Source organism: Megascapheus bottae, chromosome 5 (genome assembly GCF_031878675.1).
Source record: "Megascapheus bottae isolate mThoBot1 chromosome 5, mThoBot2.hap1, whole genome shotgun sequence".
Lineage (NCBI taxonomy): Eukaryota > Metazoa > Chordata > Mammalia > Rodentia > Geomyidae > Megascapheus > Megascapheus bottae.
This window is the reverse complement of record NC_143513.1, coordinates 81,552,697-81,569,307: the sequence shown is the minus strand read 5'-3', so window position 1 is coordinate 81,569,307 and position 16,611 is coordinate 81,552,697. Positions and strand designations below refer to the sequence as shown.

General features: G+C 52.9%; 2 protein-coding genes across 5 annotated transcripts; both read right to left on the bottom strand.

Moving 5' to 3' along the window:
* Positions 1-678: 678 nt before the first annotated feature.
* Atp6v0e2 (ATPase H+ transporting V0 subunit e2) lies at positions 679-3,827 on the bottom strand. Its single transcript, XM_090332440.1, has 3 exons — positions 3,621-3,827; positions 2,606-2,653; positions 679-794 (listed from the first exon to the last, which is right to left on the bottom strand). Exons 1-3 carry the CDS (start codon positions 3,722-3,724, stop codon positions 701-703), a joined length of 246 nt encoding a protein of 81 aa, XP_090188566.1. The 5' UTR covers positions 3,725-3,827; the 3' UTR covers positions 679-700.
* Positions 3,828-10,195: 6,368 nt separating this feature from the next.
* Znf862 (zinc finger protein 862) lies at positions 10,196-15,891 on the bottom strand. 4 transcript variants are annotated; one of them, XM_090333514.1, is made up of 3 exons: positions 15,739-15,891; positions 14,620-14,672; positions 10,196-12,185 (listed from the first exon to the last, which is right to left on the bottom strand). In XM_090333514.1, exon 3 carries the CDS (start codon positions 11,052-11,054, stop codon positions 10,260-10,262), a length of 795 nt encoding a protein of 264 aa, XP_090189640.1. In that variant the 5' UTR covers positions 11,055-12,185; positions 14,620-14,672; positions 15,739-15,891; the 3' UTR covers positions 10,196-10,259. The 4 variants fall into 4 exon arrangements, with proteins under 4 accessions (XP_090189640.1, XP_090189641.1, XP_090189643.1 ...); XM_090333515.1 differs by lacking the exon at positions 15,739-15,891 and having other exon boundaries at positions 10,196-11,952; positions 12,041-12,185; positions 14,620-14,768; XM_090333517.1 differs by lacking the exon at positions 15,739-15,891 and having other exon boundaries at positions 10,196-11,952; positions 12,088-12,185; positions 14,620-14,768.
* Positions 15,892-16,611: the final 720 nt, after the last annotated feature.

Genomic DNA, 16,611 nt, shown 5'->3' with positions numbered 1-16,611 from the left:
CCGTGTCTCAGCCAGGAGCTGCTCGGGAGAGGCAGAAAGCTATGGAGCCGTGGGAGTTTCCAGGCAGGAAATCCCCTGCTCTAGTCTGCCTGAGCTCAGGGTTTTCCCCAAAGGCCCCAATGGACTAAAAGACATCTTCAAAACAGGTGGGACCTGGGGCTGTGATCCCAAGGTGCCGACAAGGGAGTACAGAGGGCCCAGGACAGCCGGGGCAGGTGGGGGTGAAGGGTTGACAAGGATGTTGAGCCAGAGCCATCCAGAGAGCAGGACACCTGAAAAGCAAATCACATTAAAAGTCACCACCTGGCTGTGGAGACCCCACCCTCCCTGGCTCTCTGGGGGCCCCATTGGCCCTGCCCCTGCCCTCACATGGTCTAGGCTTCTCTCTTGCTGCACAGGGGCTGCAGCCCCGCCCAACCTGAAGCAGATTCAGTGCTCATCACTGCGCACTGTGGCCTGGCAGTCCTGCAGCTGAGGTTGAGCATGTGCCCTGAAGGGACCCCTGAGGACAGGGACTAGCAGGCCTGGTCCTCTCCTCTGGTAGCTGCACAGTATAGGCAAGAGCACTTTGCTAAGCAAAGTCCTGAATCCAAAGAATTCTTCCTTGCTCCTGTCTCTCCTCCCCCTCTCCTTCCCCGCAGGGCCCTCAGCTCCCACACCTGCCATCTTCCAGGTACCTGGGGCCAGAAGCCATAGCTGGTCACTCCCACAGGAATCGCACGTACCAGATGGTCTCATTCTTCAGCTGGGGTCCAAACAGGGGGTTCAGCTGGGCCAGGATAGTGATGAGCCAGCTGCCAGAGGTAGCAGAGTGAGGAAGGCTGGAGTCCAAGGAACCTCCCACACATCAAGGGAGTCTTGGTCCCCCTTTTCCTTTCAGGGAGCATGTGGCAGGCCCGGGGAGGGGGGGGGCCTATGTCCTCAGGAATGAAGGGCTCGAGGAGCCAACCATCCTCGGCAGGCCCTGGGCGTTGGGTTTTGATTGGTTTGACTTGATTTTCTGTAGGTTTTGAAAGGTTACCAAATTAGGGGAGAGGTGAGTGGTCCTGGAGATTGTTTGGGATCTACTCCCGGTGTTGGTGCACACACTGATGCCCCTCCCCTCAATCTCCATATACCAGGAGCAGAGTGGGAGTCTTGGTCTAGGGGAGGTACAGCACGTGTCTGTGTTGACATGCACATGTGTACCTTTAATTAATTAATTAATGAAGAACCCAGGATCTTGTATTGGCCATAATTGCCTTTTTTTTTGGCCAGTCATGGGGCTTGAACTCAGGGCCTGAGCACTGTCATTGGGCTTTCTTGATGCTAGAGCTCTGCCACTTGAGCCACAACACTACTTCCAGTTTTTTCTCCACATGTGGTACTAAGGAATTGAACCCAGGTGTTTGTGTATGCTAGGCAACCACTAGGCCAAACTCATGTCCCTGCCCACCCCCCCCCACCCCGACCTGCCAATTGCCTTTTAAAGAATGTATAAACTTTCTAGGGGCTGGGAGTGGTAGAGCTCTAGCCTTGAGAAAGCCAAAGGATAGTGCTCAGGCCCTGAGTTCAAGCCCCAGAACTGGCCCACCCTCCCCCACCCCCCAAAAAAAGAATCTGTAAGCTTCTAGCTGGGTGCCAGTGTCTCACACCTGTAATCGTCACTGTTCAGGAGGTTGAAATCCAGAGGAGTATGCTTTTAAGCCAGCCGGGACAGAAAAGTCCTTGGAATTAGGGTTCAAGTGGTAGAGTGTCAAGCAAGAAAGCACAAAGCTCTGAGTTCAAACTCTGGTTCCATTCTGCCCTCCCCTAAATATAATGTTAACATTTAAAAGCTAAGAATCTTTTTACTTCATCTGTCCTACTTGTGTGAATTCTGATCACCCAGCTATATTTTGCTTAGCCTACCGAAATAACATAAAAGGCACAAGAAGATTGGACAGAGTACCAACGTCAAGCAACATGGTTAACAATCAGAGTCGGCCCCCAAACTAGAACTTGATTTGGCATCCAGGATGAAGCAAGACAGCACAGCAGTATTGGACAGGATGGAGGGATGTCTTCCTGTTTTGGTAAGGCAAGAATGGCTTGGGAATGACAAAGATATCGAGGACCAAGAGTTACTCCCTCACATCCTTATATCCCTTAGGATGTATGTCCAGGGTACCTTTCTCAAGATTCAAGACTGTTGTACCCACAATTTCTGATTGCCTTCTTCTGCCTTTTAGTCACCTGGGGGGCCCTTATTTAAAAAAAAAAATGAACAAGAAACAGATTCCCAGCTGCAGACCTAAACAAGGTGATGATCTGCTAGATCTACAAAGGATCCCTAAAGCTGTTTCTGAACAGTCTACTTACCAGGTGATGCCAGTGTCTAGTCAGACACGGATACCACTGAGCTGGCCCATCGTGTGCATTCACAGGTGAGTAAACACCCAGAGGCATCACAAAGCTCACACAGCTGGCAGGTGGGTGGCAGAGCCCCCTAAAAACACTCCTCGAGGCCTCTCCTCACGAGCTTCACAGATTTAGCCTTTGGAGATGTGTTCACTAGCAGGCAGGACAAGAGAGCAAGCAGGGCAAGGGGAGGGAAGGGAGGATTAGCGTGGGTGGCAGTACTTACAAGAGGTAGCAGCAGACTGCAGTGGCAATCAGCATGGTAATGATCACTCTGCCGAAGAAAGGGACGCTGGTCAGGACAGGTGGAGCCAGCATCCTTGGAAAGTGTGACTAGGGCTACAAAAGGAGCTCCTCATGGCCAGCCAGCTATGTTTCCACCCAAACATTTTTTTTTATGGTGGTACTAGGGCTTGAACCCAGGGACTGGGTGTTGTTCTTTAGCTTTTTTTTTTTTTGTGCTCGAACCACACGTCCACTTCCAGCTTTTTCCTGGTTCACTGGAGATGAGTCTCACCGTCTTTCCTGCCTGGACTGGCTTTGAACCACGATTCTCAGATCTCAGTCTCCTGAGTAGCTAGGATTACACCAATGCCTGGCAGGTGGGTTGTTAGAAAGAGAACAGAGTCTAGGTGGGTTCTTTGTGCCCACTCAGATATCAAAGACAGAGGCGTAAAACACAGTGGAAGAGACAACAGGTGACCTGAAAATGATTTACAGAGTGAAGCTACAGAATCCTTGAGCCCTGTGGGTTTTTAAGAGGACAACACCCACTTGCCCAGCTTCCAGCCAAAGCCTACAAGCTGCCACCTAAAGCACGAATAGATGGTGCTGGAGAGATTAGCACTCCCTTCTTTCAACATCGCTAAGCAGCTCGGACCAGCCCTACCTGGGCACAGGGTGGACAGAACTGAGGAAGGTGGGGAGGGCTGAGGGAAGAAAAATGACCATCCTTCCAGGCACTCCTCACAGCAGCCTGACACGGTGAGGCTTGTCAACGTGCCCATTTCACCTGCGAGGACACTGAGGCCTGGCACGGGCTCAAGATCACACTGCTGGCTAGGGCGGGAGGCCGTCCTCGCCCGCCCCCGCCCCCGCCCCGGCCCGGGGCCCGGGGTGGAAACCTCAGGAAAGGCCTCCTGCGGCGGGGCCGGCGGCCGGGCCTCGAGTCGGCGCGGGGATGGAGGGCGAGGCCGGCGGGCCACGGGGAAGGTGAGCGCCGGAGCCAGGGCCTCCCTTACCCGCGGTTAGGTCCTTTGGGCACGAACCAGGGCCCGGCGATGCCGATGAGGCCCCAGAACGTGGTGAAGATGATGACCGGGAGGGCAAAGGAATGGGCCGTCATAGCGGCGCGCGGGATGCCCGGGCGCAGCGCTGGCCGAGCCTCCGGTGCTGCACCCCGCGCCGGTCCCCGCTGAGCAGTGAGCTGGGCGCAGGCGCAGGCGCAGGGAACGCGCCCTGGCGCGGCGTCCGGCCCGGACAATCTGCGCACGCGCGCGCTTTGATCTAGCCCGGTGGGAAGGTAGGGAGTCCGGCCAGACGTCACTCAAGGGCAGGGGAGGCGGGCCTTCCGAGGATCCCATTCCTTGATTGGCTGAGTTGGGCTGCGGACCAAAGAAGTGAGCCGCTCTTCAGTCGTGCGGCTGCCAGGCTCCAGGGATTCGGTTTTGAGTCGCCGCCGCGGGCCGCGGGGTGTTTCCTTATCCTCAAAGCCCCCCGGCGCTCCGGAGCCCAGCCTGGCAGGGACTGGGCCGCCGCTGCGGCGCCCTCTCCTGGCGCCACGCTGCCGCAGAGCCAGCAGGGGCCGGGGACACAGACAGCTGCGGATTGGGTCCCCGCGCCAGGGCCGCAGCGCAGGTCTGGACGGGACCCAGGGCCAGGGCCGCAGCCCCTGTCCAGGCATCAGGGGGACCTCTGGGTCTGTGTTCTGTATAAACCCCTTCCTCGGAGGTCTGTGGCTGCAGGTGGTTATCTAGCAGCAGGTTCCTCCCCAAGGAACTGCCATCTTTTTGCCGTGACCTTGGTGATTGCACAGCCCGGGAAAGGAGGTGAAGAGCCACAGGATGCGTGGGAGACCGGGCCTGTGCCGGCTCACCCCTTCCAGCCTGCGTGTGTTCCTCTAAGCAGAGCAGTTACGATCCATCGTCTCCATTCGCCAGGACTTCCTTATTCTTCAATCTTAACTATAAAACATCACCCTAGTTTTATTATTTTTTTTTGAATTTCTAATCTACTTGGGTGAGTGATATGTGAAGAAGGCAAATAGTATATTTCTTTAGAAAGACTAAGTCAAAGCCTAACCTAAGGCATGGGTATTTACAGGGGAGGGGTGTCAAGAGGAAAAGTGTAGAAGAATAAGGGGGGGCATGAGTAGAATGCAGGCAAGGATGAACTGTATAATGCCATGGAACTGAGAAGAGTGAGGGAAGGGGCGATGGAAGAAGTGAAGATGTTGAAAGGATGACATAAAGATGCATTATATACATAAATTGCTTTGTGAAATTCAATATATAAGCTATCAATTAAGAAAAGTGGAGGAAGGCATGAGTAAGAACGTCAATAGGGGTCACATTGGTCAAGAAGCACTGTATTCATAACCTCTGATGAATGGCAACTCCATTAGGCAAATACCTAAAGAAAATTTAAAAAGAAAATTAAACTCCACAATGTTGGCCAAACTGGGCTGAAAACCTGCTCATGAGTGGGGAGTTTGGCCCAATGGTAGAGTGCCTCGTATGCATAAAGACCCGGGGTTGATTCCTCTGTACCACATACATAGAAAAAGCTTAAAGTGGTGCTGTGGCTCAAGTGATAGAGCTCTGACCTTGAGAGAGCCCAAGGACAGTGCTCAGGCCCTGAGTTTAAGCCCCAGGACTGGGAAAAACAAACAATCAAAACAACAACAACAACAACAAAAACCCTTCTGATTATAATAATCAATACCTGGGGGACCAGGACTTTGGCCTAGCGGTAGAGTGGTCACCTAGCTTGCATGAAGCTCTGAGTTCAATTCCTTGGTTACCACATACACAGAAAAAACCAGAAGCAGTGTTGTGGCTCAAGTGGTAGAGCGCTAGCCTAAAGAAAAAGAAGCTCAGGGACAGTGCCCTGACCTTGAGTTCAAGTCCCAGGACTGACAAAAAATAATAATCAATGCCTGTTTGAGAAATCAAAGGGTGGAGCGATAAGAAAGGACTCCCTAGAGACAGTGAGATTTGTTGAAGAGAATGATCAGGCCTTCCATCAACAGTGGGCACCACTGCGAGCACTGATGCAGACTAGAAATGCACAAACGGATTCTATAATTAGTCACAAAATCCCCACAAAGGCTCATCGCTCTGTAGCTCAGAAAAAAGACCTACTTGGTCCAGAAGGGTAAGGATCATTCCATGTCATCAGGAGAAGGTGAGAACATTGTCTTCGTTCAACATGCAATTCTGTATTGTTCCCACGTTTAGGGATTTTTTTTTTTTTTTTTTTTGGTCATGGGGCTTCCTTGATCCATCTGTGCTGTCCCCTCTGGCCTTTTCCACTCAGCTTCTGCTGTCCCCTGGTTCTTGCTTAAAGATTTATGGGACATACAGACACACATGTTGATATATAAGCTTTTATTCAGATATTCAAAGATTACCAGTTTGGTTTTTTTAAGTCTCATTTGCACATTGTTGAAACCTGAAGCAGTCCAGATATTCCTGGCCAGCCACCACTGGTTCCTTAACTACAAGGAGAAGGACATGTGTGAGGGAACAGGGGACCTCTCGATCCTGTCCTGGGTCACAAGTAGCACCCTAGGGATTTGTCCTTTGCAGACAAAGAAGCCAAGATGGCCTCATGGCAGTGTCAGGCAGGACAGGGGCTAGGCACTCTCACACTCTTGGGTTTTTTTGTTTTGTTTTGAGAATTGTGGTGCTTGAACTCTGGGCCTGGGCGCTGTCCCTGAGCTCTTCAGCTCAAGGCTACCGCCCTACCCCCTTGAGCCACAGAACTTCAGGTTTTCTAGTGTTTAATTGGAGACAAGAGTCTCACCATCTTTAGTGCCTAGGCTGGCTTTGAACTGCGATCCTCAGATCTCAGCCTCCTGCGTGGCTAGGATTACAAGCGGGAGCCACTGTTCCCGGCATGCCCTCATCTTTTAAGGCTCTAGAAATTGAAGTGTCAGGTACAATGCTGGTTATTGGAATGTCGGCCCCACTGGCATCAGTCATGGGGGAAGGGGGTAAGTGCCACATGCATGCTTAGAGCTGTGCTCAAGATTGCAGGTAGTGCAGGCCAGTAATCCCAGCATGTGGGAATTGGAGTTGGGAAGATCATGAGTTCCAGGCCAGCCTGGAGAAGCTCACAGTGTTTCTGTCTCACACGAACAAGGAAGTACTTTAGGTAGAGGAGTAGGTGGAGACAAAGGCCGGGACCCTGGCTCAAACAAAAGTGCTTCCTCTCCTCCTCTCATATTCTCCTCCAGCCTGCTTTCCTGACAGGCAAAAATAGGAATGTCTCCAAAGAAGTCCTGAGGGTCTGGAATGCTGCCCTGGGGTCTGAAACAGAACAAGGCTGGGGAATGAAGCTCTCAGTTAAAGGTGCTTACCACGTGTCCCCTCCAGGGTACCAAGCAAGACCATCCGCATCTTCCCTGTTCTTTGCCTGGAGCTGGCAAAGGGGCAGGAGAGCACGCCTGTGCCCCAGGAGGAGCCAGGGAGGGCCAAACACAGGGTTAAAAACTCATGTTCGGTCACCCTGCTTTGAGAATCAACTTTGTCTCCAATGAGGAAGTGTAGAGACCTCAGAGAGCCGATGTGGACAGCGGAGTGCTTGCCCACCTGGCAGGCGCCTTGGCTCTCAGGCCCGTCACAGCAGCCCGCTCCTGCCCGGCCTGCATGCCTGGTGCTGCTGAGGATGGGAGGATGGAGGATGCCATGAGGGGAGCCTGCTGGGACATCACCTCAGTCTCGGTCTGACCTGACAAACCCTTCAACCCCACAGAAACTTCCAGAGAGGGGGCCCTTGCTTCCCCTGAGCCATGTGCTCCTCAGCCCTCAGGCCCATCAGGTGTGGGGGAGGCATCTCCTTAGTACAGAGGTGGGGAGGGGCAAGGGCAGGCATGGGTGGGTGGGAGGCCGGGCACCTCCGAGGCTTCCAGTGTTGCTGGGATAAGTAGACAGGCCGCTGGGCAGCGGCTGGGCCTGGTTCTTGCAGCACAGAACAGGGGCCTGGCAGCACCAAACCCGAGACCAGGCTAGCTCTGAAGGACAAGTGCTTCACTCAGATGGAAGGGGAGATGGGCGGAAGTCAGGGGTGGGGGTAAGGAGCGTGGAACTGGGAATGGGCAGAGCTGGAGGCCTTTTGGTGCCTCAGGGACAGAGCAGCAGCCATGGAGGTAGTGAGGCGAAGCGCAGCCAGTGCAGGGGGCGGGGGGGCGGCGGTGCTTGCATGTCTCTGGGAGGGGACACAGGTGACAAGCAGCCCAGCGTTCTGGGAAAGTCCCCAGGGCAGCCTGCAGAAGGGGAGACAGCTGTCCTGAGGGTGGTACCTGGAGAGGGGCCTCTGTCCCCAACAGGGCTCAGGCAGCAAAAGTGACGCCTGTCCCACTAAAGATGAGTACTGAGGTTAGGGTGCCAGGACTCTGCCCGCCACCATCTTTGTCTCAAGGAGAAGCAGGCTCTGCCTTGCTAGTGCTATGGCGGACTGGGAGCCAGCAGGCACTTGGATCCTCTGCTGCTGTCTGAAGAGGGAAACTGAGGCACAGAAAAGGAAGGCTTTTCCACTGGCAGACCACTGCCTGCAGCAGAGCTGGGATGGATCCCCCAAGCCTCCCAACTCCAACCTTGGTCCTGCACACACCCTGGGAAGTGGCTTGGTGTGATGGCGGCCAAACACAAGGGCTGCCCCGGGCTCTTCCAGTGAAGGCGCTGTCTCCCTGTCCATTTCCTCGGGTGCTCTGTGCAAAGGGTTTTTGTCTGCTTTACTGAAGCGGTACCGTGGGAGGGAGGCAGGGAAACTCACCAGACCCATCTTCCACAATCGAAGCTCCCTGGCTTCTGCCACAGGGGCTGAGGTCCGTCTTCTGGAATGGCCACTCCTGGTGGAGTTTCCCCCAGCCAGGCCAGGGTCCCCAAAGTGACTTCCCCTCTGCAGGCCATCTCCTGAGAATGCTGCTATGGGTGAGGAAGGGTCCTGGGCTCTTTCCAGCCTCTACCAACTGCCCCCCCTCCCTGTGCAAGTGAAGGGGACTCACTCATGACAAGACTCTTTCTTGGAGCACCTTAAAGGTAGAGTTGAGATTAAAAAAAAAATCTTCCCAGGCTTATTTTGTGCTAATGGGTATCCCTGGGCTTAAAGAGGGCTCCTAAGCGATGGGTGATGTCTCCTGCCTTGTGCCTCACTGTCTCACTGCCCACTTCCTGGCCTTATGAGATATGCCTACCAAGACAGTCTAGAATCTGCACATAGCCTCTCCCCCTGACCACAGCGATGCGGCCATGTGGGGGTCCCCAAAGACTTCTTCAGGTCACCTCAGGACCCGTGGAGACCCTAGGCTGGCGGGGGACAAGTCTTGGAGGCTGAGTGTGACCTTCAGAACTCCCATGGCTCCCTGGGGCTGTGATGGGCACCTCCCGGGCCCCGGGTTTCTCCGAGTGGAGTGTTCCCACAGCCTCCTTCCTGAGCTCCGTGCCTGCACAGGAGGAGAGAGAATGACAAGTAGACAGAGCAGAGGACAAGCACCTCCCCACAGCCAGTGGTCCCCCTGCAGCCCCGATCTGTTCTGGCTTTACTTAGTCCCAGGAGACATCTGGCAATGTCCGGAGATGATCCGTCACAACTGGGAGTTGGCACTGGTATTCTAGAGGGTGACCAGAGGCCATTAGTGCCCAACAGGGGTCTTTCCACAAGGACTTATGGGGCCTGGATGGCCACAGGGCCTGCCTGGGAGGGGCATCAGATGATCTCCATGTGCTCCTCAGGGGTACCAGTCCTCTGTCCCTGTGGAGATGGTAGTGTGCCTGAGGCACACGTGGTGGCAGCTTTCCTTCTTCCCCCCACAGGCCCAGGCCCTGGCAGCAATGCCCTCAACCTGTGTTGGAGAGTGGACCCAACACCCCCTCAGCCCTCAGGGCAGAGGTTCTAGGGCCATCGGCTCAGTCAACCTGGAGACCTGCTGCCACAGCTGAGAACCATAGGTTAGGAAGGACAAGCTGAGTGGAGGCAGTGGAAGGGAGGGCCTGAGGAGACATGCAGTCTCTTACCCGCCTTAAGCTGAGAGGGTGTGAGAAGACATAAATGGCTCTGTCCCTGCTGAGCAGTCCAGCGACTGCAGAACTCTATCAGTGAGCTGCCCTTGGGTCTAACAATGCCAGCCCTGGCTCACATGCTCCATGGGGTTTCCTGGGCCTCTGCCTGTCCCCTCCCTTTCAGGTCACCCTGACTCATGCGCAGTGTGATGCTCCTGTCTGCTTGCCTCAATTTGGCAGTGGCCATCATGGCAGCACCACTGGCTCTGTGGCCAGGCTGCTCTGAGCATTCCAGGTGTCTTAACCTCAGATGAAAGCCACAGCCCTGGACCGTGACGTGTGCCACACGAGATGGGCAGCAGAGTGAGAACTGCCCCTGGAACTGGGGCCGCTAGGCTCCATACTCTGCCTGCTGCCTGATAGGGTATGCCTTCTCTCCAGCCACATGCTCCTCCAGGGGGCAACCGTGTCTTCAGGACATGTAGCTGGACACACTGAGGCAGCTCCCTAGGTCTCTGGCTCAGCATGGGACGGGGCGGCTGGTTTCCTGCTTTCTATCCCACATCAAGAGAACTGGACCCAAGAACTCACCTGCCCGGGAGCAGGCTGGCACCTGGGCGCAGGCGTGGACATGGCTGAAGCGCCGGCCTGATGAGGTCAGGTACTAATGCTGGATGGCAGCTGGGGGTCGTACTCTGTCACTGCCACCCTGGTCACAGCCGCCATCATGAGCGTGTTGAGTACCTCGCTGGAGAGCTTGGTCCTTTCATTCGTCCTGATCCTGCTCATGGCCCTGCAGCCCCGTTCACAGCAGGAGTTGGAGATGGGCACGCAGATCACGGCAGCTGTGAGCCTGCTCAGCAAGGGGAAGCGATGCTGCTGGGCCTGGGCGCTCTGACACAGCTCGGGGAACGGGAGGTTCTGAGCGGAGGCCTTCAGGCCCAGCCACTCCTCCTGCAGGGCTTCCTCGCTGTATCCGCTGTATCCGGTGGGCAGGGAGAGATCAAAATACCTGGCAAGGCTGAGGATGTCATCATTCCCAAATCGGGCCAAGTGAGCACCACCTGGCCACGCCATGGTGTCCAACACCTCCATGTGCTTGAGCGGCGGGGGGCCGTCTGTGCCCCACCTCTGCCGGAGGTACTCCAAGCCAGTCAGGATCGCCCTCTCCCTGTCTTCCTGGAACCGCTGCTCTGCCATTTCCATCCTGGCCAGCAAGATGCCATGGAGCTGCCCGTCGTGGAAACCGGCATTGAATTCTTGCTCCCTGGGCCCGGCCTGGTGCCGGAGGGTCTCCAGGGCTCCGTAGGCGTGCCCCAGCGTGGAGTCCACCTCGGTGACCAGCACCGCCTCCTTCTGGAACACCTCAGACAAGGATCTAAAGATGCTCAGGAAGTCCAGAAGGACATGGCGGAACTTGATGAAATGGAAGCCCTTCACCAGCTTCAGCATGCCCCTGGCCCTCTGCCCACTCCGGCCTCCTGCGTCAGCCACACTCTGGAGGTGCCGAGCCAGCGTGGGCCCCTCACAACAAGTGCATTCAGGGTGCGCCTCTTGCTGGCCACCCACCTGACCGCGTTCAGGTCCTTCAGACGGACGATTTCCTGCTCCAGGGGAGCCGCGCTGTCCTGCAGCTCCCTCAGCTCCCTCAGCCTCTTACTGAGGACTGATAGAACTTGAAGACGGTTCGCATGTGCCGGTCGCATTTCAGCATGGTTAAAAAAAAATGATGCCAGATGCAGTGGCTCACGCCTGTAATCCTAGGTACTCAGGAGGCTGAGATCTGAGCATCAAGGTTCAAAGCCAGACAGGGCACAAAAGGACCTGAGACTCTTCTCTCCAATTAACCTTTAGAAAATGGGAAGTGGGGCTTGGCTCAAGGGTAGGGTGGTAGTCTTGAGCTGAAGAGCTCAGGGACAATGCCCAGACCCAAAGTTCAAGCCCCACGACAGACAAAAAAAAAAATAGATGATGGGTAAATAAGTAGGGTTGACTTTGCTTCTCCCCTATGTATTTTCTTTTTTCCTCTACACATTTTAAAGGAGACATACACATATGCCAAAAAAAAACAAAATACAGGGAGCACAATGAGAATACATCAATACAATTCTGGAAAGTGAAAAGCAGATGAAAAAGTTGCAATAGGGAAGGTCCAAGAAAATCAAATCCTTTCCTTACCTGGGAGTGGGCAAAGTTGAGAACCTAATTTACACCTCTAACTCCTCAAAAGGCTCTGGATTTGGTAGCAGGGAACTGTGGCTTAAGTTGTAGACTAGCAGCACTGAGCAAAAAAGCCAAGCAAGAGTGTGTGGTTCTGAGTTCAGGCCAGATCCTGAGTTCAAGCCTGGTCCTGGCACCAAAACAAAACAACAAACAAAAAAGGAGTAAGGATGAGGGAAAAGCTGGTTTCCAACAAAGGGCTCCCCAGGGTTCTCTACCCAGAGGCTCTGAGGAGATGAGTCTCTCCTCCTCTTGTATGCAGAACCTTCATCTGGATGTTTGAGCTCCACTGGCAAACAATAACAAACTGGTACCAGGTGGCCAAGCAGAATTCTCACAGACACCATGGAAACCAAAGATGGTCTGAGGATTAAGAAAATGGAGGTAAGGCATGGAGAATCATCACTAATAACATCATAGAGGTAAGATACTGCAGCCATAAAAGTTACAAAGGAAATGGAAAAAGTCTGCAAATACTGTTTATCCCTTTCAACTATGTACCACAAATACTGACCTCTTAGTAAAAAATTGAAAAACAGATCAAATTATCAGTAAAAACATAAGTGCCACAACCAAAGAAAAATAATGTTTTTGGTAGACTATTTATTTAAAGCAGGTAAAATACTTTTTGTTTTTAAGCTTCAATAGTGAAGTTTAAAATTAAGCTAGCATCAGTGGCTCACATTGTAACCCTACCTATGAAGAGGGTGAGATCCACAATTCTAGAACAACTTAGGCAGAAAAATCCACTTATCTCCAAAAATATCAAAAAACAGAGCTGGAGGCTTGATTCAAATGGAAGACCACCAGCCAACTAAGCTTGAGACAATTACTGTTTTCTTTTTGTTGGTGGTGTTGGTGGGTTTGTTTTGGTTTGGTTTGGTTTTTGCCAGTCCTGGGCCTTGAACTCAAGGTCTGAGCACTCTCCTTGGGCTTTCTCAAAGCTAGAATTCTACTACTTGAGCCACAGCACCACTGGTTTTTTCCTATGTATGTGGTACTGAGGAATTGCATGCTAGGCAAGCACTCCACCACTAGGTCAAACTCCCAGCCCCAAAATTACTGTTAACAGTTGGTATGTAACCTAGTATTTTGTCTGTGAATATGCAAAATACACAGCTTTAAAAACAAAAATGGATGCTGGGTGTGGTGGCTCACGCCTGTCATCCTAGCTACTCAGGAGGCTGAGATCTGAGGATCAAAGTTCAAAGCCAGCCTAGGCACTAAAGTCCATGAGACTCTTATCTCCAATTAACCACTAGAAAACCAGAAGTGGGGCTGTGGATCAAGAAGTAGGGTAACAGCCTTGAGCTGAAGAGCTCAGGGACAACACCCAGGCCCAAAGTTCAAAACTGACCAAAAACAAAAAAAAAATGGAGTTACATTACAAAATGTATGCTTTAGTAACTTCTTTCTGTAATTACAGTCTTCTAAAACCCAATGTGATTGTTTTCCAAAAGCTACTGAAAAATGGGCTCCATGAAAAGGCATACACCAACAGGAATGGGCATACACAAGGACAGTCAAAAGAGCTGAGCGGGGAGGAGCGGAAGATAACCAAGATTATGTTGAAGGCAGGTTCCAGTATGAATGCTGGACCTGGGCAATCTGTTCCCTTGGTGCCAGTTACAGCAAGTGTAGCCAAGGCCAAGAAGGGCTCCTGTTCACACCTTTTCTTGAGCCAACAAGAGGGAATGAGTCTTCTGCCTTAGGTGCACAATGCATGCGGGGTGTGGCCAGGACTGAACTGGGATGACATGGAAGTATCTTCTCAGCAAGGGGTCTACCTGACAGCCCTTTCTTAACCAATATGACATGAGCCCTCAGCTTCAAGTGACTGCAACACAAAGAAAGTACAATCTGCTTGAATAAAAGGAATCTTTCCACATTAGCTAGGAGTATTTCTGGAAGTTTTCAGTACTAGCACCCACATTCCCTGTACATGATGCTTAGCCCTCCCTGTTTCGCCCCCCCCCCCCTGAAATCTTTGCTCCTGCTGCTCACTGGGTCAACTTTGCAGCAATTCCCTTTGAAACTTCGTTCAAAGTCACTCTTTATATTCCAGGCTGTTTGTTTCCTCCAGTTCCTTAGTTTAAGCACCAATCAGGAATATACTTCCAATTCCACTTCTTCCTTAACTGCGTAGGCCCCATCATTGCTTTCCTGAGCTGGGAAGTATGGGTAGCTTTTCTTTTCTTTCTTTCCACTGTCCCTGAGCTTCTTTTGTTCAAGGCCAGAACTCTGAGCCACAGTACCACTACCAGCTTTTTCATTTATGTGGGACTGAGGATTAGAACCCAGGGCTTCATGCATGCTAGGCAAGCACTCTACCACCTAGCCACCTTCCCAGACCAATACTTTATTTTCTTCACCAGTACCACTCCTCTCTCTTCTACCATGTTACACAAAGAATTTTATAGGCATTCAATTCCTTGTTTCATTGGAGATACATTTATTAAGTGTTTCTGTGTGCTTGAAGTTTGGCAATACAAAGAGAAACAAAGATTTAAAATCAAGAATAAACTCTATCACATAGTAACAGACAACTATGAAACATAAATACAATAGCAGAATAATAATGTTTAACATAAGCTTGGCATGCATTAGTTCATTTTAGGTTCTGTTGAGCTTTATTGTCTTGGGCTGGTAGGTTGGCAGGATGTTGGGTCTAGAAAGCACATCACTGTAGTTTTGGGAAGAAGAGGATGGAAAGAGGTGCTTAAAACAAGAAGCAACTAGTTTTGTGAGCCAGAGGCCTTCCTAGGGAAAATTACAGCACTAAAATATCGCCCCTTACCCTTTCTCTCTAGTGTGTGGACAACCAATTCCAGTCTGGTCCAAGTTATTGAACTGCAGAGCACAAACACTTAAGTGAACACCTTTTTAAAGAAGATATTCAATAAGCATTTGAAAATATTGGAGAATCTCCTCTATACCAACAGGAGAAACAAACTTTGAGAACTAGCTGCAAAGATTGAGCACCAGTGACTCATGCCTGTAATCCTTGCTCCTCTGGAGGCTGAGATCTGAAGATGGAGGTTTGAAAACAGCCCAGGCAGAAAAGTCTAAGACTCATATCTCTAATTAACCACCAAAAGCAATTGGTAGAGTGCCAGCCTTGAGCAAAAAAAAAAAAAAAGCCAGGGAACAGGCCCCATGCACACCCTCAAGGGATCTACAAGTACATCCAAAAAGATCTCCACGTGGCTGTGTCCCAGTTAGTGTCCACACACAATTATGCTAGTCTTTGTTGACAATGCCTTGGAACTCCAGCCATTCTGTCAAACCGTCTTAACTACTCCCAAGCACTTTCCCTCCACCTTATCTTCCGACTCAGGGCCTCCCCCGGCCCCAAGTCTCACGGACATTTGTGGAACCCTTCCAAGCTATGCCCCCATGCTCCATGAAGCAGCCTAGACGCGGGCAAGAGCTGGGCGCTGGTGTCCAGCTACTCAGGAGGCTGAAATCGGAAAGTCGATGTGCCAAGTCAGCAGAAAAGTCTCAAAGACTTATCTCCACTTCGTCACCGGGAAGCCCACGGTGGAGGTGTGGCTCAGGTCACCGGCCTTCAGCGAGAGCCTAAGGCCATCAGTGGAAACCCCAGTACTGGCACAGGAAAAGAACAGTGGGCGAGAAACGCGCCTGACGCCTCTTCTTTTCAGTCCTTCCTGGGTGAGGTGAATCTGGGCCGGGCCAGGCCCAGGCCAGGCCCTCGCCAGGCCTCGCAGTCCCCACCCTTTGGCTCCAGTCTCCACACTCGGAAAGGAGCTGGATCTCCTCAGAGCAGGCCCGGCCGGGCGGGGCAGCGCGCACCGCCGGGCACCGCCGGGCGCCCGTCCGGCCCGCCCACCTCGCCAGAGCCCCGCTCCGGGGTCCGCCGGAAGGGAGTGGGGGTCCCCGGCCCTTCCAGTCCTACCTTCCCCGACTCCCCGGGCTCCATGGCCCCCGCCCCCCGCGGCCCGGCCTGAGGATGCCGCCGTGACCCACTTGGGGACTCCCAGCTCTCGGAGCGGGGCGCCCCGGCGGGGAAGAAGGGCGCCGGGGAACTCGGCGGGGCCAGGGCGGCGGGCGGGAGCGGCCCGGAGGCGCGGAGCCGGGACGCGCGCGTCGGGCCGAGGCCTGCTTTACGGCCGGCGCCTCACCACGGGAAGTGTCGTGCGGCCTGAGCTCCTATTGGCTCCCTGCATGCGGGGGGGTTTTGATTGGTTGAGAAGCAACTCGCTCTCTGCGATTGGACGCTTCCGCGTCGTTCCCGCGTGGTTACTAGGCAACGTCTCGGGCGTCCTCCCAGCCTGACAGTGGGCGGGGCCGACGCGGAGAAGGGGGCGTCAACCTCAGCCAGGCAAGCGAGCTTCTGGGTTTCAGTTGCTCAAGGAGGATGACACTTTTTCCTGTTTTTATTTTATTTTTATTTTTGAGAAATCAGGTCTCCTTACTGTTGTAGCACTGTCTTCACATGCACAATCCCCCTGCCCCCGGAGGATTGCATGCTTTGCACAGCAGGCAGGCACCCCTTTCGGAGTGCTTAGGTTACATGCCTGCACCACCCTGGGCCTGGGCTTACAGGAATGTTTAATGGTTGCGTGCCACGTGCCAAGAACGGTGCTAGATTTTTCAGAGTATGCCATTGAATGAGGAAAAGTCCTTATCTTTAAATAACTCGTCTATTTGGGAGACAGACAAACTGAATCACAACATTAAAAGTAAGTAGGTAAGCCCAACACAGAATGAAGGCAGTCTTAGTTCCCTTCTTGGAGGTAGTGAAAGGATATGGGATAGTTCGTCAACG